General features: G+C 40.8%; 1 protein-coding gene across 4 annotated transcripts in view; it reads left to right on the plus strand.

Annotated features, from left to right (window-relative positions):
• The window catches only part of muskelin (muskelin 1), a 122288-nt gene that overhangs the window by 43283 nt on the left and 60997 nt on the right, over positions 1 to 18008 (plus strand). For all 4 annotated transcript variants that reach the window (XM_053773091.2, XM_053773090.2, XM_053773089.2 and 1 more), the window contains exon 11: positions 14631 to 14811. In XM_053773091.2, coding sequence (XP_053629066.2) covers positions 14631 to 14811 — 181 coding nt within the window. The remainder of the gene's footprint in view (positions 1 to 14630; positions 14812 to 18008) is intronic.

Here is an 18008-nt window from a genome sequence, read left to right on the forward strand (position 1 = left end):
AGTGTGGAAGTTATTATTGTTTAGAAGGGGAATCCCCTTCCATTAGGACTTGAGGTATCAAGTCCTTTTCTGGGGTTATTTCCCTTCTTCTTTTGATGCCACCAGGACCAGCTTGAGAGCCACTAGACCTCTGTCGCACAACAAATCTGTCCATAGAGCTCTGTACCTCCCGTTCCTTTAACCCTTTGACTGTTGCAAGCCCCTTTCTGAAATTGTCATTCTATGTCGCAAAAGTTTTGGAAAAAAAAAATTAATTTTTCTTATGAAATGATAGAGAATCTTTTCCCGATGGTAATGACACCAGAAGTACGAAATTTGGTCGAAAACTCACGGAATTACACTCCCGCGAAGTTAGCGGTCTTGGTGACATATACGCATTGGCAATTTCGCCGACTTTGAGCCCTGTTTTTGGCCAATTCCGTTTTCCCAGTTGACCAAACTCATAGCTATTTCTTTAGAACTCCATTTTTTCTATCAGTTAAGTACAAGAAACCACCCATTTACCAATTTGAACTACCCAATAAAGTGGTAAGAAATTGGCAATTTGGACAGTTTCATGCAAATTAAAAAAGATGCCAATTTCAAAATAGAGTCCAGAATAAACAATGTAGACATTCTTGGCACTAAAATAACATATCCTCTGTTCATCAGTCACATCTCTAGGCCCCTCTTATATTACTATTGCTTTCTATTTTGATTTTTTATTCATACAAAGAAATACAAAACTTACTGTTATGCAGACTACTGCATTATTGTAAAAATGGTGTAACTAATATCAGTGCACTACTGATAGAATATTAGACTCCCTAGTTGACATGTATTGGACGTGTGGTGTAATTTGCTTAATCCTGAACATTGGTAAATATCGAACATTTCCACTACTCTGAGCTCAATTTCAAGGTCGTCTTCATCATGAAAGTAATGAAAATCATCTCTATTTCTGTAGTATGTTTTCCATTTTATCACATGAGACCATGAAAACGAGAATACAACGATAAATACTATACGAATATGCACCTCAAAGTCAGCGTTTTAATCCAAAAAACGGTCAGTTTTTTTTTCTCATTATGCACTGTATGCTGCAGGATTTTTTTTATGTAGTGCACACTGACCACAGACCCATTCTCTCACATGTGGGCCTACCAGCTCTCTGCTGCTTGATTTGAAGCCCCTAGAATTTACGTGTATAAATACGTCAGAAACAGTGGTGCGTAAGACATACATATACGACGTAAACAGTCAAAGGGTTAAGAGCACTTGCTGTAAACCGGGGGTCCACTGTACTTCAATTACGTAATGATATACACAGTGGACCCCTGGTTAACGATATTTTTTCACTCCAGAAGTATGTTCAGGTGCCAGTACTGACCGAATTTGTTCCCATAAGGAATATTGTGAAGTAGATTAGTCCATTTCAGACCCCCAAACATACACGTACAAACGCACTTACATAATTACACTTACATAATTGGTCGCATTCGGAGGTAATCGTTATGCGGGGGTCCACTGTATTTTCAGTTTCTTTTACGGATTTTATGCCAAGATACAGTATTCCAAAGAAGAAAACACCTTCACCATTACTTGCTCTCTAGCATCTTTTCTGAAAGGACATGGACATCATAGAGCATAACAATCTGTAACTATGTAGTTGGCACATTCAGATTACAGCTGAATTTTTTTTTTTTTTTTTTAACAAGTCGGCCGTCTCCCACTGAGGCAGGGTGACCCAAAAAGAAAGAAAAAATCCCCAAAAAGAAAATACTTTCATCATCATTCAACACTTTCACCTCACTCACACATAATCACTGTTTTTGCAGAGGTGCTCAGAACACAACAGTTTAGAAGCATATACGTATACGTATAAAGATACACAACATATCCCTCCAAACTGCTAGTATCCCGAAACCCCTCCTTCAGAGTGCAGGCATTATACTTCCCATTTCCAGGACTCAAGTCCGGCTATATAAAATTAACCAGTTTCCCTGAATCCCTTCACTAAATATTGCCCTGCTCACACTCCAACTGATCGTCAGGCCCCAAATACTATTCGTCTCCATTCACTCCTATCGAACACGCTCATGCACGCCTGCTGGAAGTCCAAGCCCCTCGCCCACAAAACCTCTCTTTCCCCTTCCAACCTTTTTGAGGATGACCCCTACCCCGCCTTTCTTCCCCTACAGATTTAAATGCTCTCCATGTCATTCTACTTTGATCCATTCTCTCTAAATGACCAAACCACCTCAACAGCCCCTCTTCAGCCCTCTGACTAATACTTTTATTAACTCCACACCTCCTAATTTCCACACTGCGAATTTTCTGCATAATATTTACACCACACATTGCCTTTAGACATGACATCTCCACTGCCTCCAACTGCCTCCTCGCTGCTGCATTCACAACCCAAGCTTCACACCCATATAAGAGAGTTGGTACTACTATACTTTCATACATTCCCTTCTTTGCCTCCATGGATAATGTTTTTTGTCTCCACATATACCTCACGCACCATTCACCTTTTTTCCATCATCAATTCTATGATTAACCTCATCCTTCATAAATCCATTTGCCGACACGTCAACTCGCAAGTATCTGAAAACATTCACTTCTTCCATTTTTTTTTTTTTTTTTTTATTATCACACTGGCCGATTCCCACCAAGGCAGGGTGGCCCGAAAAAGAAAAACTTTCACCATCATTCACTCCATCACTGTCTTGCCAGAAGGGTGCTTTACACTACAGTTTTTAAACTGCAACATTAACACCCCTCCTTCAGAGTGCAGGCACTGTACTTCCCATCTCCAGGACTCAAGTCCGGCCTGCCGGTTTCCCTGAACCCCTTCATAAATGTTACCTTGCTCACACTCCAACAGCACGTCAAGTATTAAAAACCATTTGTCTCCATTCACTCCTATCAAACACGCTCACGCATGCCTGCTGGAAGTCCAAGCCCCTCGCACACAAAACCTCCTTTACCCCCTCCCTCCAACCTTTCCTAGGCCGACCCCTACCCTGCCTTCCTTCCACTACACACTGATACACTCTTGAAGTTACTCTGTTTCGCTCCATTCTCTCTACATGTCCGAACCACCTCAACAACCCTTCCTCAGCCCTCTGGACAACAGTTTTGGTAATCCCGCACCTCCTCCTAACTTCCAAACTACGAATTCTCTGCATTATATTCACACAACATGACATCTCCACTGCCTCCAGCCTTCTCCTCGCTGCAACATTCATCACCCATGCTTCACACCCATATAAGAGCGTTGGTAAAACTATACTCTCATACATTCCCCTCTTTGCCTCCAAGGACAAAGTTCTTTGTCTCCACAGACTCCTAAGTGCACCACTCACCCTTTTTCCCTCATCAATTCTATGATTCACCTCATCTTTCATAGACCCATCCGCTGACACGTCCACTCCCAAATATCTGAATACATTCACCTCCTCCATACTCTCTCCCTCCAATCTGATATCCAGTCTTTCATCACCTAATCTTTTTATCCTCATAACCTTACTCTTTCCTGTATTCACTTTTAATTTTCTTCTTTTGCACACCCTACCAAATTCATCCACCAATCTCTGCAACTTCTCTTCAGAATCTCCCAAGAGCACAGTGTCATCAGCAAAGAGCAACTGTGACAACTCCCACTTTATGTGTGATTCTTTATCTTTTAACTCCACGCCTCTTGCCAAGACCCTTGCATTTACTTCTCTTACAACCCCATCTATAAATATATTAAACAACCATGGTGACATCACACATCCTTGTCTAAGGCCTACTTTTACTGGGAAATAATTTCCCTCTTTCCTACATACTCTAACTTGAGCCTCACTATCCTCGTAAAAACTCTTCACTGCTTTCAGTAACCTACCTCCTACACGATACACCTGCAACATCTGCCACATTGCCCCCTATCCACCCTGTAATACGCCTTTTCCAAATCCATAAATGCCACAAAGACCTCTTTAGCCTTATCTAAATATTATTTTTTATTTTTTATTATCACACCGGCCGATTCCCACCAAGGCAGGGTGGCCCGAAAAAGAAAAACTTTCACCATCATTCACTCCATCACTGTCTTGCCAGAAGGGTGCTTTACACTACAGTTTTTAAACTGCAACATTAACACCCCTCCTTCAGAGTGCAGGCACTGTACTTCCCATCTCCAGGACTCAAGTCCGGCCTGCCGGTTTCCCTGAATCCCTTCATAAATGTTACTTTGCTCACACTCCAACAGCACGTCAAGTATTAAAAACCATTTGTCTCCATTCACTCCTATCAAACACGCTCACGCATGCCTGCTGGAAGTCCAAGCCCCTCGCACACAAAACCTCCTTTACCCCCTCCCTCCAACCCTTCCTAGGCCGACCCCTACCCCGCCTTCCTTCCACTACAGACTGATACACTCTTGAAGTCATTCTGTTTCGCTCCATTCTCTCTACATGTCCGAACCACCTCAACAACCCTTCCTCAGCCCTCTGGACAACAGTTTTGGTAATCCCGCACCTCCTCCTAACTTCCAAACTACGAATTCTCTGCATTATATTCACACCACACATTGCCCTCAGACATGACATCTCCACTGCCTCCAGCCTTCTCCTCGCTGCAACATTCATCACCCACGCTTCACACCCATATAAGAGCGTTGGTAAAACTATACTCTCATACATTCCCCTCTTTGCCTCCAAGGACAAAGTTCTTTGTCTCCACAGACTCCTAAGTGCACCACTCACTCTTTTTCCCTCATCAATTCTATGATTCACCTCATCTTTCATAGACCCATCCGCTGACACGTCCACTCCCAAATATCTGAATACGTTCACCTCCTCCATACTCTCTCCCTCCAATCTGATATTCAATCTTTCATCACCTAATCTTTTTGTTATCCTCATAACCTTACTCTTTCCTGTATTCACCTTTAATTTTCTTCTTTTGCACACCCTACCAAATTCATCCACCAATCTCTGCAACTTCTCTTCAGAATCTCCCAAGAGCACAGTGTCATCGGCAAAGAGCAGCTGTGACAACTCCCACTTTGTGTGTGATTCTTTATCTTTTAACTCCACGCCTCTTGCCAAGACCCTCGCATTTACTTCTCTTACAACCCCATCTATAAATATATTAAACAACCACGGTGACATCACACATCCTTGTCTAAGGCCTACTTTTACTGGGAAAAAATTTCCCTCTTTCCTACATACTCTAACTTGAGCCTCACTATCCTCGTAAAAACTCTTCACTGCTTTCAGTAACCTACCTCCTACACCATACACTTGCAACATCTGCCACATTGCCCCCCTATCCACCCTGTCATACGCCTTTTCCAAATCCATAAATGCCACAAAGACCTCTTTAGCCTTATCTAAATACTGTTCACTTATATGTTTCACTGTAAACACCTGGTCCACACACCCCCTACCTTTCCTAAAGCCTCCTTGTTCATCTGCTATCCTATTCTCCGTCTTACTCTTAATTCTTTCAATTATAACTCTACCATACACTTTACCAGGTACACTCAACAGACTTATCCCCCTATAATTTTTGCACTCTCTTTTATCCCCTTTGCCTTTATACAAAGGAACTATGCATGCTCTCTGCCAATCCCTAGGTACCTTACCCTCTTCCATACATTTATTAAATAATTGCACCAACCACTCCAAAACTATATCCCCACCTGCTTTTAACATTTCTATCTTTATCCCATCAATCCCGGCTGCCTTACCCCCTTTCATTTTACCTACTGCCTCACGAACTTCCCCCACACTCACAACTGGCTCTTCCTCACTCCTACAAGATGTTATTCCTCCTTGCCCTATACACGAAATCACAGCTTCCCTATCTTCATCAACATTTAACAATTCCTCAAAATATTCCTTCCATCTTCCCAATACCTCTACCTCTCCATTTAATAACTCTCCTCTCCTATTTTTAACTGACAAATCCATTTGTTCTCTAGGCTTTCTTAACTTGTTAATCTCACTCCAAAACTTTTTCTTATTTTCAACAAAATTTGTTGATAACATCTCACCCACTCTCTCATTTGCTCTCTTTTTACATTGCTTCACCACTCTCTTAACTTCTCTCTTTTTCTCCATATACTCTTCCCTCCTTGCATCACTTCTACTTTGTAAAAACTTCTCATATGCTAACTTTTTCTCCCTTACTACTCTCTTTACATCATCATTCCACCAATCGCTCCTCTTCCCTCCTGCACCCACTTTCCTGTAACCACAAACTTCTGCTGAACACTCTAACACTACATTTTTAAACCTACCCCATACCTCTTCGACCCCATTGCCTATGCTCTCATTAGCCCATCTATCCTCCAATAGCTGTTTATATCTTACCCTAACTGCCTCCTCTTTTAGTTTATAAACCTTCACCTCTCTCTTCCCTGATGCTTCTATTCTCCTTGTATCCCATCTACCTTTTACTCTCAGTGTAGCTACAACTAGAAAGTGATCTGATATATCTGTGGCCCCTCTATAAACATGTACATCCTGAAGTCTACTCAACAGTCTTTTATCTACCAATACATAATCCAACAAACTACTGTCATTTCGCCCTACATCATATCGTGTATACTTATTTATCCTCTTTTTCTTAAAATATGTGTTACCTATAACTAAACCCCTTTCTATACAAAGTTCAATCAAAGGGCTCCCATTATCATTTACACCTGGCACCCCAAACTTACCTACCACACCCTCTCTAAAAGTTTCTTTTACTTTAGCATTCAAGTCCCCTACCACAATTACTCTCTCACTTGGTTCAAAGGCTCCTATACATTCACTTAACATCTCCCAAAATCTCTCTCTCTCCTCTGCATTCCTCTCTTCTCCAGGTGCATACACGCTTATTATGACCCACTTCTCGCATCCAACCTTTACTTTAATCCACATAATTCTTGAATTTACACATTCATATTCTCTTTTCTCCTTCCATAACTGATCATTTAACATTACTGCTACCCCTTCCTTTGCTCTAACTCTCTCAGATACTCCAGATTTAATCCCATTTATTTCCCCCCACTGAAACTCTCCTACCCCCTTCAGCTTTGTTTCGCTTAGGGCCAGGACATCCAACTTCTTTTCATTCATAACATCAGCAATCATCTGTTTCTTGTCATCCGCACTACATCCACGCACATTTAAGCAACCCAGTTTTATAAAGTTTTTCTTCTTCTCTTTTTTAGTAATTGTATACAGGAGAAGGGGTTACTAGCCCATTGCTCCCGGCATTTTAGTCGCCTCATACGACACGCATGGCTTACGGAGGAAAGATTCTTTTCCACTTCCCCATGGACAATAGAAGAAACTTATATGTTTCACTGTAAACACCTGGTCCACACACCCTCTACCTTTCCTAAAGCCTCCTTGTTCATCTGCTATCCTATTCTCCGTCTTACTCTTAATTCTTTCAATAATAACTCTACCATACACTTTACCAGGTATACTCAACAGACTTATCCCCCTATAATTTTTGCACTCTCTTTTGTCCCCTTTGCCTTTATACAAAGGAACTATGCATGCTCTCTGCCAATCCCTAGGTACCTTACCCTCTTCCATACATTTATTAAATAATTGCACCAACCACTCCAAAACTATATCCACACCTGCTTTTAACATTTCTATCTTTATCCCATCAATCCCGGCTGCCTTACCCCCTTTCATTTTACCTACTGCCTCACGAACTTCCCCCACACTCACAACTGGCTCTTCCTCACTCCTACAAGATGTTATTCCTCCTTGCCCTGTACACGAAATCACAGCTTCCCTATCTTCATCAACATCTAACAATTCCTCGAAATATTCCCTCCATCTTCCCAATATCTCCTACTCTCCATTTAATAACTCTCCTCTCCTATTTTTAACTGACAAATCCATTTGTTCTCTAGGCTTCCTTAACTTGTTAATCTCACTCCAAAACTTTTTCTTATTTTCAACAAAATTTGTTGATAACATCTTACCTGCTCTCTCATTTGCTCTCTTTTTACATTGCTTCACCACTCTCTTAACCTCTCTCTTTTTCTCCATATACTTTTTCCTCCTTCGATCACTTCTACTTTGTAAAAACTTCTCATATGCTAACTTTTTCTCCCTTACTACTCTCTTTACATCATCATTCCACCAATCGCTCCTCTTCCCTCCCACACCCACTTTCTTGTAACCACAAACTTCTGCTGAACACTCCAACACTACATTTTTAAACCTACCCCATACCTCTTCGACCCCATTGCCTATGCTCTCATTAGCCCATCTATCCTCCAATAGCTGTTTATATCTTACCCTAACTGCCTCCTCTTTTAGTTTATAAACCTTCACCTCTCTCTTCCCTGATGCTTCTATTCTCCTTGTATCCCATCTACCTTTTACTCTCAGTGTAGCTACAACTAGAAAGTGATCTGATATATCTGTGGCCCCTCTATAAACATGTACATCCAGAAGTCTACTCAACAGTCTTTTATCTACCAATACATAATCCAACAAACTACTGTCATTTTGCCCTACATCATATCTTGTATACTTATTTATCCTCTTTTTCTTAAAATATGTATTACCTATAACTAAACCCCTTTCTATACAAAGTTCAATCAAAGGGCTCCCATTATCATTTACACCTGGCACCCCAAACTTACCTACCACACCCTCTCTAAAAGTTTCTCCTACTTTAGCATTCAGGTCCCCTACCACAATTACTCTCTCACTTGGTTCAAAGGCTCCTATACATTCACTTAACATCTCCCAAAATCTCTGTCTCTCCTCTACATTCCTCTCTTCTCCAGATGCTGGGTTTAAATCCTGGCCTGGGTGAGGTGTATGAGTAAGTCTCCTTAAGGTGCACTGCCTATTTTTTCCAAGCATTCAGTAGGTACCTGGGTCTTAGTTATTATCAACTCCTGCTAGTCATATTTTGGAGATTGTGTAATATAGGCAAAGCTTTGAAAGGAACTAAGATGGCATAACAATATTTAGCATGTAAAATAAAGCTTGGAACCCCGAAAGTGTTCATATAGCTATAGGTTCTTAACTATGTTGTCAAAGTAACACTGTATGACCCACACTGACTTAGTGTTTCCTAATGAATGTGTATAATACAGTAAGTGTGAAAAATAACAAATTATGTAAGGAGCCTTGGGGATCTGTGAATGCAGAACTGCCAGTTTGGTCACTTTCTAGTTGTAGCTACACTGAGAGTAAAAGGTAGATGGGATGCAAGGAGAATAGAAGCATCAGGGAAGAGAGAGGTGAAGGTTTATAAACTAAAAGAGGAGGCAGTTAGGGTAAGATATAAACAGCTATTGGAGGATAGATGGGCTAATGAGAGTATAGGTGATGGGGTCGAAGAGGTATGGAGTAGGTTTAAAAATGTAGTGTTGGAGTGTTCAGCAGAAGTTTGTGGTTAAAGGAAGGTGGGTGCGGGAGGGAAGAGGAGCGATTGGTGGAATGATGATGTAAAGAGAGTAGTAAGGGAGAAAAAGTTAGCATATGAGAAGTTTTTACAAGGTAGAAGTGATGCAAGGAGGGAAGAGTATATGGAGAAAAAGAGAGAGGTTAAGAGAGTGGTGAAGCAATGTAAAAAGAGAGCAAATGAGAGAGTGGGTGAGATGTTATCAACAAATTTTGTTGAAAATAAGAAAAAGTTTTGGAGTGAGATTAACAAGTTAAGGAAGCCTAGAGAAAAATGGATTTGTCAGTTAAAAATTGGAGAGGAGAGTTATTAAATGGAGAGTTAGAGGTATTGGGAAGATGGAGGGAATATTTCAAGGAATTGTTAAACGTTGATGAAGATAAGGAAGCTGTGATTTCGTGTATAGGGCAAGGAGGAATAACATCTTGTAGGAGGGAGGAAGAGCCAGTTGTGAGTGTGGGGAAAGTTCGTGAGGCAGTAGGTAAAATGAAAGGGGGTAAGGGAGCTGGGATTGATGGGATAAAGATAGAAATGTTAAAAGCAGGTGGGGATATAGTTTTGGAGTGGTTGGTGCAATTATTTAATAAATGTATGGAAGAAGGTAAGGTATCTAGGGATTGGCAGAGAGCATGCATAGTTCCTTTGTATAAAGGCAAAGGGGACAACAGAGAGTGCAAAAATTATAGGGGAATAAGTCTGTTGAGTATACCTGGTAAAGTGTATGGTAGAGTTGTTATTGAAAGAATTAAGAGTAAGACGGAGAATAGGATAGCAGATGAACAAGGAGGCTTTAGGAAAGGTAGGGGGTGTGTGGACCAGGTGTTTACAGTGAAACACATAAGTGAACAGTATTTAGATAAGGCTATAGAGGTCATTGTGGCATTTATGGATTTGGAAAAGGTGTATGACAGGGTGGATAGGGGGGCAGTGTGGCAGATGTTGCAGGTGTATGGTGTAGGAGATTGGTTCTTGGCAAGAGGCGTGGAGTTAAAAGATAAAGAATCACTCATAAAGTGGGAGTTGTCACAGTTGCTCTTTGCTGATGACACTGTGCTCTTGGGAGATTCTGAAGAGAAGTTGCAGAGATTGGTGGATGAATTTGGTAGGGTATGCAAAAGAAGAATATTAAAAGTGAATACAGGAAAGAGTGAGGTTATGAGGATAAAAAGATTAGGTGATGAAAGATTGGATATCAGATTGGAGGGAGAGAGTATGGAGGAGGTGAATGTATTCAGATATTTGGGAGTGGACGTGTCAGCGGATGGGTCTATGAAAGATAAGGTGAATCATAGAATTGATGAGGGGAAAAGGGTGAGTGGTGCACTTAGGAGTCTGTGGAGACAAAGAACTTTGTCATTGGAGGCAAAGAGGGGAATGTATGAGAGTATAGTTTTACCAACACTCTTATATGGGTGTGAAGCATGGGTGATGAATGTTGCAGCGAGGAGAAGGCTGGAGGCAGTGGAGATGTCATGTCTGAGGGCAATGTGTGGTGTGAATATAATGCAGAGAATTCGTAGTTTGGAAGTTAGGAGGTGGTGCGGGATTACCAAAACTGTTGTCCAGAGGGCTGAGGAAGGGTTGTTGAGGTGATTCGGACATGTAGAGAGAATGGAGCGAAACAGAATGACTTCAAGAGTGTATCAGTCTGTAGTGGAAGGAAGGCGGGGTAGGGGTCGGCCTAGGAAAGGTTGGAGGGAGGGGGTAAAGGAGGTTTTGTGTGCGAGGGGCTTGGACTTCCAGCAGGCATGCATGAGCGTGTTTGATAGGAGTGAAAGGAGACAAATGGTTTTTAATACTTGACGTGCTGTTGGAGTGTGAGCAAAGTAACATTTATGAAGGGGTTCAGGGAAACCGGCAGGCCGGACTTGAGTCCTGGAGATGGGAAGTACAGTGCCTGCACTCTGAAGGAGGGGTGTTAATGTTGCAGTTTAAAAACTGTAGTGTAAAGCACCCTTCTGGCAAGACAGTGATGGAGTGAATGATGGTGAAAGTTTTTCTTTTTCGGGCCACCCTGCCTTGGTGGGAATCGGCCAGTGTGATAATAAAATAATATAAAAAATATTCCTTACACAATTCCCTTTCATTGAGGTGCCTTGATGCCTGTGAGGGTGCTCTTGATCAAAGGGGAAGATGGATCCAAGGAACTAAATCTGTCCATCTATTGGATTGGACCTTCTTTCATCCTGTTCCCCTGTTTTACTGCTCCCCACATGAATGTGGAAAGTACAGTGCCTGCACACTGAAGGAGGGATGGAGATACGTTGCAGTTTTTGAACTGTGGTACTGGCACACCTCTGGCAAGAGCTGTGCCGATACCACTCCCAGATATGGGAACTACCATGCCTGCACTTTAAAGGAGGGGTTTGGGATATTGGCAGTTTGCAGGGACATCTAAGCTGTCGTATCTGAGCGCCTCTGCTGAGACAGTGATTATATATGAGTGATGGTGAAAATGTTGAATGATAATGAAAGTTTTCTCTTTAATTTTGTGTCACCCTGCCTCAGTGGGAAACAGCCGACATGTTAAAAAAAAAAAAAGTAAGGAAACTAATTAGCCAGACTGTGGAGTGAGAACTATTTACAGTATATAATGCCTGCACTTTGTAAGACGGATACAAAAGGTGTGTGTCATCTTTAGATCATAAAGTTGGTGCCTTTCTGGAAAAAAACAAGTTAGGGAGCAATTTTTTTTTATTATTAACACATTGACCATTTCCCACCAAGGCAGGGTGACCCGAAAAAAAAAATACTTTCATTATCACTCACTCCATCACTGTCTTGCCAGAGGCATGCTTACACTTCAGTTATAAAACTGCAACATTAACACCCCTCCTTCAGAGTGCCGGCACTGTACTTCCCATCTCCAGGAATCAAGTCCGGCCTGCCAGTTTCCTTGAATCCCTTCATGAATGTTACCTTGCTTACACTCAAACAGCACATCAAGTCCTAAAAACCATTTGTCTCCATTCGCTCCTATCTAACATGCTCACGCATGCTGGAAATCCAAGCCCCTTGCACACAAAGCCTCCTTTACCCCCTCCCTCCAAGCTTTCCTAGGCTGACCCCTACCCCGCCTTCCCTCCATTACAGATATATACACTGTCGAAGTCATTCTGTTTCGTTCCAACCTCTCTACATGTCCAAACCATCTCAGTAACCCCTCCTCAGCCCTTTGGATAATAGTTGTGGTATTCCCACACCACCTCCTAATCTCCAAACTACAGATTCTCTGCATTATATTCACACCACACATTGTCCTCAGACATGACTTCTCCACTGCTTCCAGCCTTCTCCTTGTTGCAACATTCACAACCCATGCCTCACATCCATACCAGAGCATTGGTATAACTATACTCTCATACATTCCTCTCTTTGCTTTCATGGATAAAGCTCTTTGTCTCCACAGACTCCTCAGTGCACCACTCACCTTTTTTCCCTCATTAATTCTATGATTCACCTCATCCTTCATAGAACCATCTGCTGACACATCCACTCCAAAATATCTGAACACATTCACCTCTTCCGTACTCTCTCCCTCCAATCTGATATCCAATCTTCCATTACCTATTTTTTTTTTTGTTATCTTCATCACCTTAGTCTTTCCTATATTCACTTTTAATTTCTTTCTTTTACATACCCAACCAAACTCATCAACCAACCTCTGCAACTTCCCTTCAGAATCCCCCAAAAGCACAGTGTCATCAGCAAAGAGCAACTGTGACAACTTCCACTTTGTGCTAGATTCTTTATTTTTTAACCCCATTCCTCTTGCCAACACCTGAGTATTCACTTCTCTTACAACTCCATCTCTAAATATATTGAATAACCATGGTGACATAACACATCCCTGTCTAAGGCTTACTTTTATGGGGAAATAATCTCCCTCTCGCCTATGTACTCTAACCTGAACCTCACTATCCTCGTAAAAACTTTTTACTGCTTTCAATAACCTACCTCCTATTCTATACATTTGCAACATCTGCCACAAATACCTCTTTACCCTTACCTAAATACTTTTTTTTTTTAACAAGTTGGCCGTCTCCCACCGAGGCAGGGTGACCCAAAAAAGAAAGAAAATCCCCTAAAAGAAAATACTTTCATCATCATTCAACACTTTCACCTCACTCACACATAATCAATATTTTTGCAGAGGTGCTCAGAACACAACAGTTCAGATACATATACGTAAAAAGATACACAGCATATCCCTCCAAACTGCTAATATCCCGAACCCCTCCTTTAGAGTGCAGGCATTGTACTTCCCATTTCCAGGACTCTAAGTCCGGCTATATAAAAATAACCGGTTTCCCTGAACCCCTTCACTAAATATTACCCTGCTCACACCTATATGTTTCACTGCAAACACTTGGTCTACACACCCCCTACCCTTCCTGAAGCCTCCTTGTTCATCTGCTATCCTGCTTTCTGTCTTACTCTTAATTCTTTCAATAATAACTCTACCATACACTTTACCAGGTATACTCAACAGACTTCTTTCTTTCTTTCAACATACCGGCCGTATCCCACCGCGGCGGGGTGGCCCAAAAGGAAAAACGAAAGTTTCTCCTTTTACATTTATTAATATATGCAGGAGAAGGGGTTACTAGCCCCTTGCTCCCGGCATTTTAGTCGCCTCTTACAACACGCATGGCTTACGGAGGAAGAATTCTGTTCCACTTCCTCATAGAGATAAGAGGAAATAAACAAGAACAAGAACTTGAAAGAAAATAGCAGAAAACCCAGAGGGGTGTGAATATACATGCTTGTACATGTATGTGTAGTGTGACCTAAATGTATGTAGAAGTAGCAAGACGTACCTGAAATCTTGCATGCTCATGAGACAGAAAAAAGGACACCAGAAATCCTACCATCATGTAAAACAATTACAGGCTTTCGTTTTACACTCACTTGGCAGGACGGTAGTACCTCCCTGGGTGGTTGCTGTCTACCAACCTTCTACCTACCTAGGGAGCAAGTGATGTTGAATTTGTAGTATATTCTTTGAGTCACCCTATCTTGGTAAGAAGTATCTGATGTGTAATATAAGTGCAGTATTATAATGTTTCTGTGTACATCACATGATAAAAACAGTATATCCATAATATAATTTGTGTAATTACTATGCCTATTTGTAGTTGCAGGAGCATATGTATGTTTGTATTAAATTGGCATCTTCTGTTTTAATTGATAAACCTTTAAAGTGTTTCTTCTTGTAGGCTCGGGTTGGATGAACAACGAAGTAGTAACTACACTCCTAGTGAAGCTATTTTCTCTGGTCTTTATGCCTACCATGTAGCCACCAACACATGGACCAAATTAAGGGAAGATTGTTCAGACAACTCCTCTGGGCCTCAAGACATCAAATCTCGCATAGGCCACTCTATGCTCTTTCATAGTGTGAGTTTGTAGCTTACAGTGTTATTAATGTAGTAATTGTTGATTTTATGAGAGAATTGTTGGCACTAGGAATATCGAGTGGAACAGTTTTAACATCCAACACTGAAATGAGTAGTGAGGAAGTGCAGAAGAACCTGATGACACATGACACATCAAAGGTATCAAAATCAAATGAAATATTGCCAGGGGTACTATGAGAAGGAACTAAAGTCCAGTTCTTCTGGACTACAATTTATGGAGTGAGTTAAGCAAGTTAAGAAAGCCTAGGGAACAAATGGATTTGTCAGTTAAAAACAGAGTAGGGGAGTTAGTAGATGGGGAGAGGGAGGTTTTGGGTAGATGGCGAGAATATTTTCAGGAAGTTTTAAATGTCGACGAAGAAAGGGAGGCGGTAATTTCATGCACTGGACAAGGAGGTATACCATCTTTTAGGAGTGAAGAAGAACAGGATGTGAGTGTGGGGAGGTGCATGAGGTATTATGTAGAATGAAAGGGGGTAAAGCAGCTGGAACTGACGGGATCATGACAGAAATGTTAAAAGCAGGGGGGATATAGTGTTGGAGTGGTTGGTATTTTTGTTTAATAAATGTATGATAATAGGGATATCTTGCTACTCCTACTTACATTTGGTCACACTTCACAGACACGCACATGCATATATATATATATACATACATCTAGGTTTTTTTTCATATAGTCGGACTTGAGTCCTGGAAATGGGAAGTACAGTGCCTGCACTTTAAAGGAGGGGTTTGGGATATTGGCAGTTTGGAGGGATATGTTGTGTATCTTTATATGTGTATGCTTCTAGACTGTTGTATTCTGAGCACCTCTGCAAAAACAGTGATAATGTGCGAGTGTGGTGAAAGTGTTGAATGATGATGAATGTATTTTCTTTTTGGGGATTTTCTTTCTTTTTTGGGTCACCCTGCCTCGGTGGGAGACGGCCGACTTGTTGAAAAAAAAAAAAAAAAATCTAGGTTTTTCTCCTTTTTCTAAATAGCTCTTGTTCTTCTTTATTTCTTCTATTGTCCATGGGGAAGTGAAAAAGAATCTTTCCTCCGTAAGCCATGCATGTCGTATGAGGCGACTAAAATGCCGGGAGCTAGTAACCCCTTCTCCTGTAAACATTTACTAAAAAATAGAGGAAGAAAAACTTTATAAAACTGGGATGCTTGAATGTGCGTGGATGTAGTGCGGATGACGAGAAACAGATGATTGCTGATGTTATGAATGAAAAGAAGTTGGATGTCCTGGCCCTAAGCAAAACAAAGCTGAAGGGGGTGGGGGAGTTTCAGTGGGGGGGAATAAATGGGAGAAAATTTCCAAGACTGTAGGCATACTATCGAAGATACGGTACTATGTTCCACAGTCAGCCCTCCTGGCCCTATATCACTCTCTTATTTACCCCTATCTCACCTATGGAATTTGTGCATGGGGCTCAACAACAATTAACCATCTCAGACCACTAATTACCCAACAAAAGGCTGCAGTTAGAATGATAACAAATTCTCACTACAGGCAGCACACTCCACCAATATTCAATACACTAAACCTACTCACCATACAAAACATCCATACTTATTACTGCACCTATTACATACATAGAACACTTAACTCTGATATTAACCCTCCCCTCAAACATCTCCTTGCCAACCTCAACAGAACACATGACCATAACACAAGGCACAGATCACTCTTTGATGTTCCTCGTGTCCATCTCACACTATGCAAAAACTCAATGCACATAAAAGGCCCGAAAATCTGGAATTCATTACCTGTAAATATAAAAGAAACACTACCTGTTTATAAATTCAAGTCTCTTCTCAAAGATCACTTACTCACCCAAAACCAAATAAATACTGAATAACTGAACCTTATAAATTGTATATCTTAAATGTTTCTCACAATTATATCACATAAATGTTAAACCTAAAACCAAATCTAACTTTATTATTTTTTAAATACACTACCTAACAGAATCCTTCATATGACTGAATGCAACCATATGACCTGTCTTTGTAATACTCACTTGTGCTTTATAGTAATCTGTTTACATTAATGTTTTATCACTGATTTCATCATTGCTTAGTTAATCTTAAGTTAATTTTAAGCCAGCCCGTAATGCTATGCATAGTATAAGTGGCTTTGGCATGCTGCTCTTATCTGTATTTTTTTGTACCTCTATATGTGTGCTCAAATTGGAAATAAATAAATAAATAAATTAAATCTGGAGTATCTGAGAGAGATAGAGCTAAGGAAGGGGTAGCAATAATGTTGAAGGATCAGTTATGGAGGGAGAAAAGAGAATATGAATGTGTAAATTCAAGGATTATGTGGATTAAAGTGAAGGTTGGAAGCAAAAAGTGGGTCATAATAAGCGTGTATGCACCTGGAGAAGACACGAATGTAGAGGAGAGAGAGAGTGAGTTTGGGAGATGTTAAGTGAATGTATAGGAACCTGTGAACCAAGTGAGAGAGTAATTGTGGTAGGGGACCTAAATCCTAAAGTAGGAGAAACTTTTAGAGGGTGTGGTAGGTAAGTTTGGGGTGCCAGGTGTAAATGATAATGGGAGTCCTTTGATTGAACTTTGTATAGAAAGGAGTTTAGTTATAGGTAATACATATTTTAAGAAAAAGAGGATAAATAAGTATACAAGATATGATGTAGGGCGAAATGACAGTAGTTTGTTGGATTAAGTATTGGTAGATAGAAGACTGTTGAGTAGACTTCAGGATGTACATGTTTGTAGAGGGGCCACAGATATATCAGATCACTTTTTAGTTGTAGCTACACAGAGTAAAAGGTAGATGGGATGCAAGGAGAATAGAAGCATCAGGGAAGAGAGAGGTGAAGGTTTATAAACTAAAAGAGGAGGCAGTTAGGGTAAAATATAAACAGCTATTGGAGGATAGATGGGCTAATGAGAGCATAGGCAATGGGGTCGAAGAAGTATGGGGTAGGTTTAAAAATGTAGTGTTAGAATGTTCAGCAGAAGTTTGTGGTTACAGGAAAGTGGGTGCGGGAGGGAAGAGGAGCGATTGGTGGAATGTTGATGTAAAGAAAGTAGTAAGGGAGAAAAAGTTAGCATATGAGAAATTTTTACAAAGTAGAAATGATGCAAGGAAGGAAGAGTATATGGAGAAAAAGAGAGGTTAAGAGAGTGATGAAGCAATGTAAAAAGAGAGCAAATGAG

Source organism: Cherax quadricarinatus, chromosome 9, assembly GCF_038502225.1.
Source record: "Cherax quadricarinatus isolate ZL_2023a chromosome 9, ASM3850222v1, whole genome shotgun sequence".
Taxonomy (NCBI): domain Eukaryota; kingdom Metazoa; phylum Arthropoda; class Malacostraca; order Decapoda; family Parastacidae; genus Cherax; species Cherax quadricarinatus.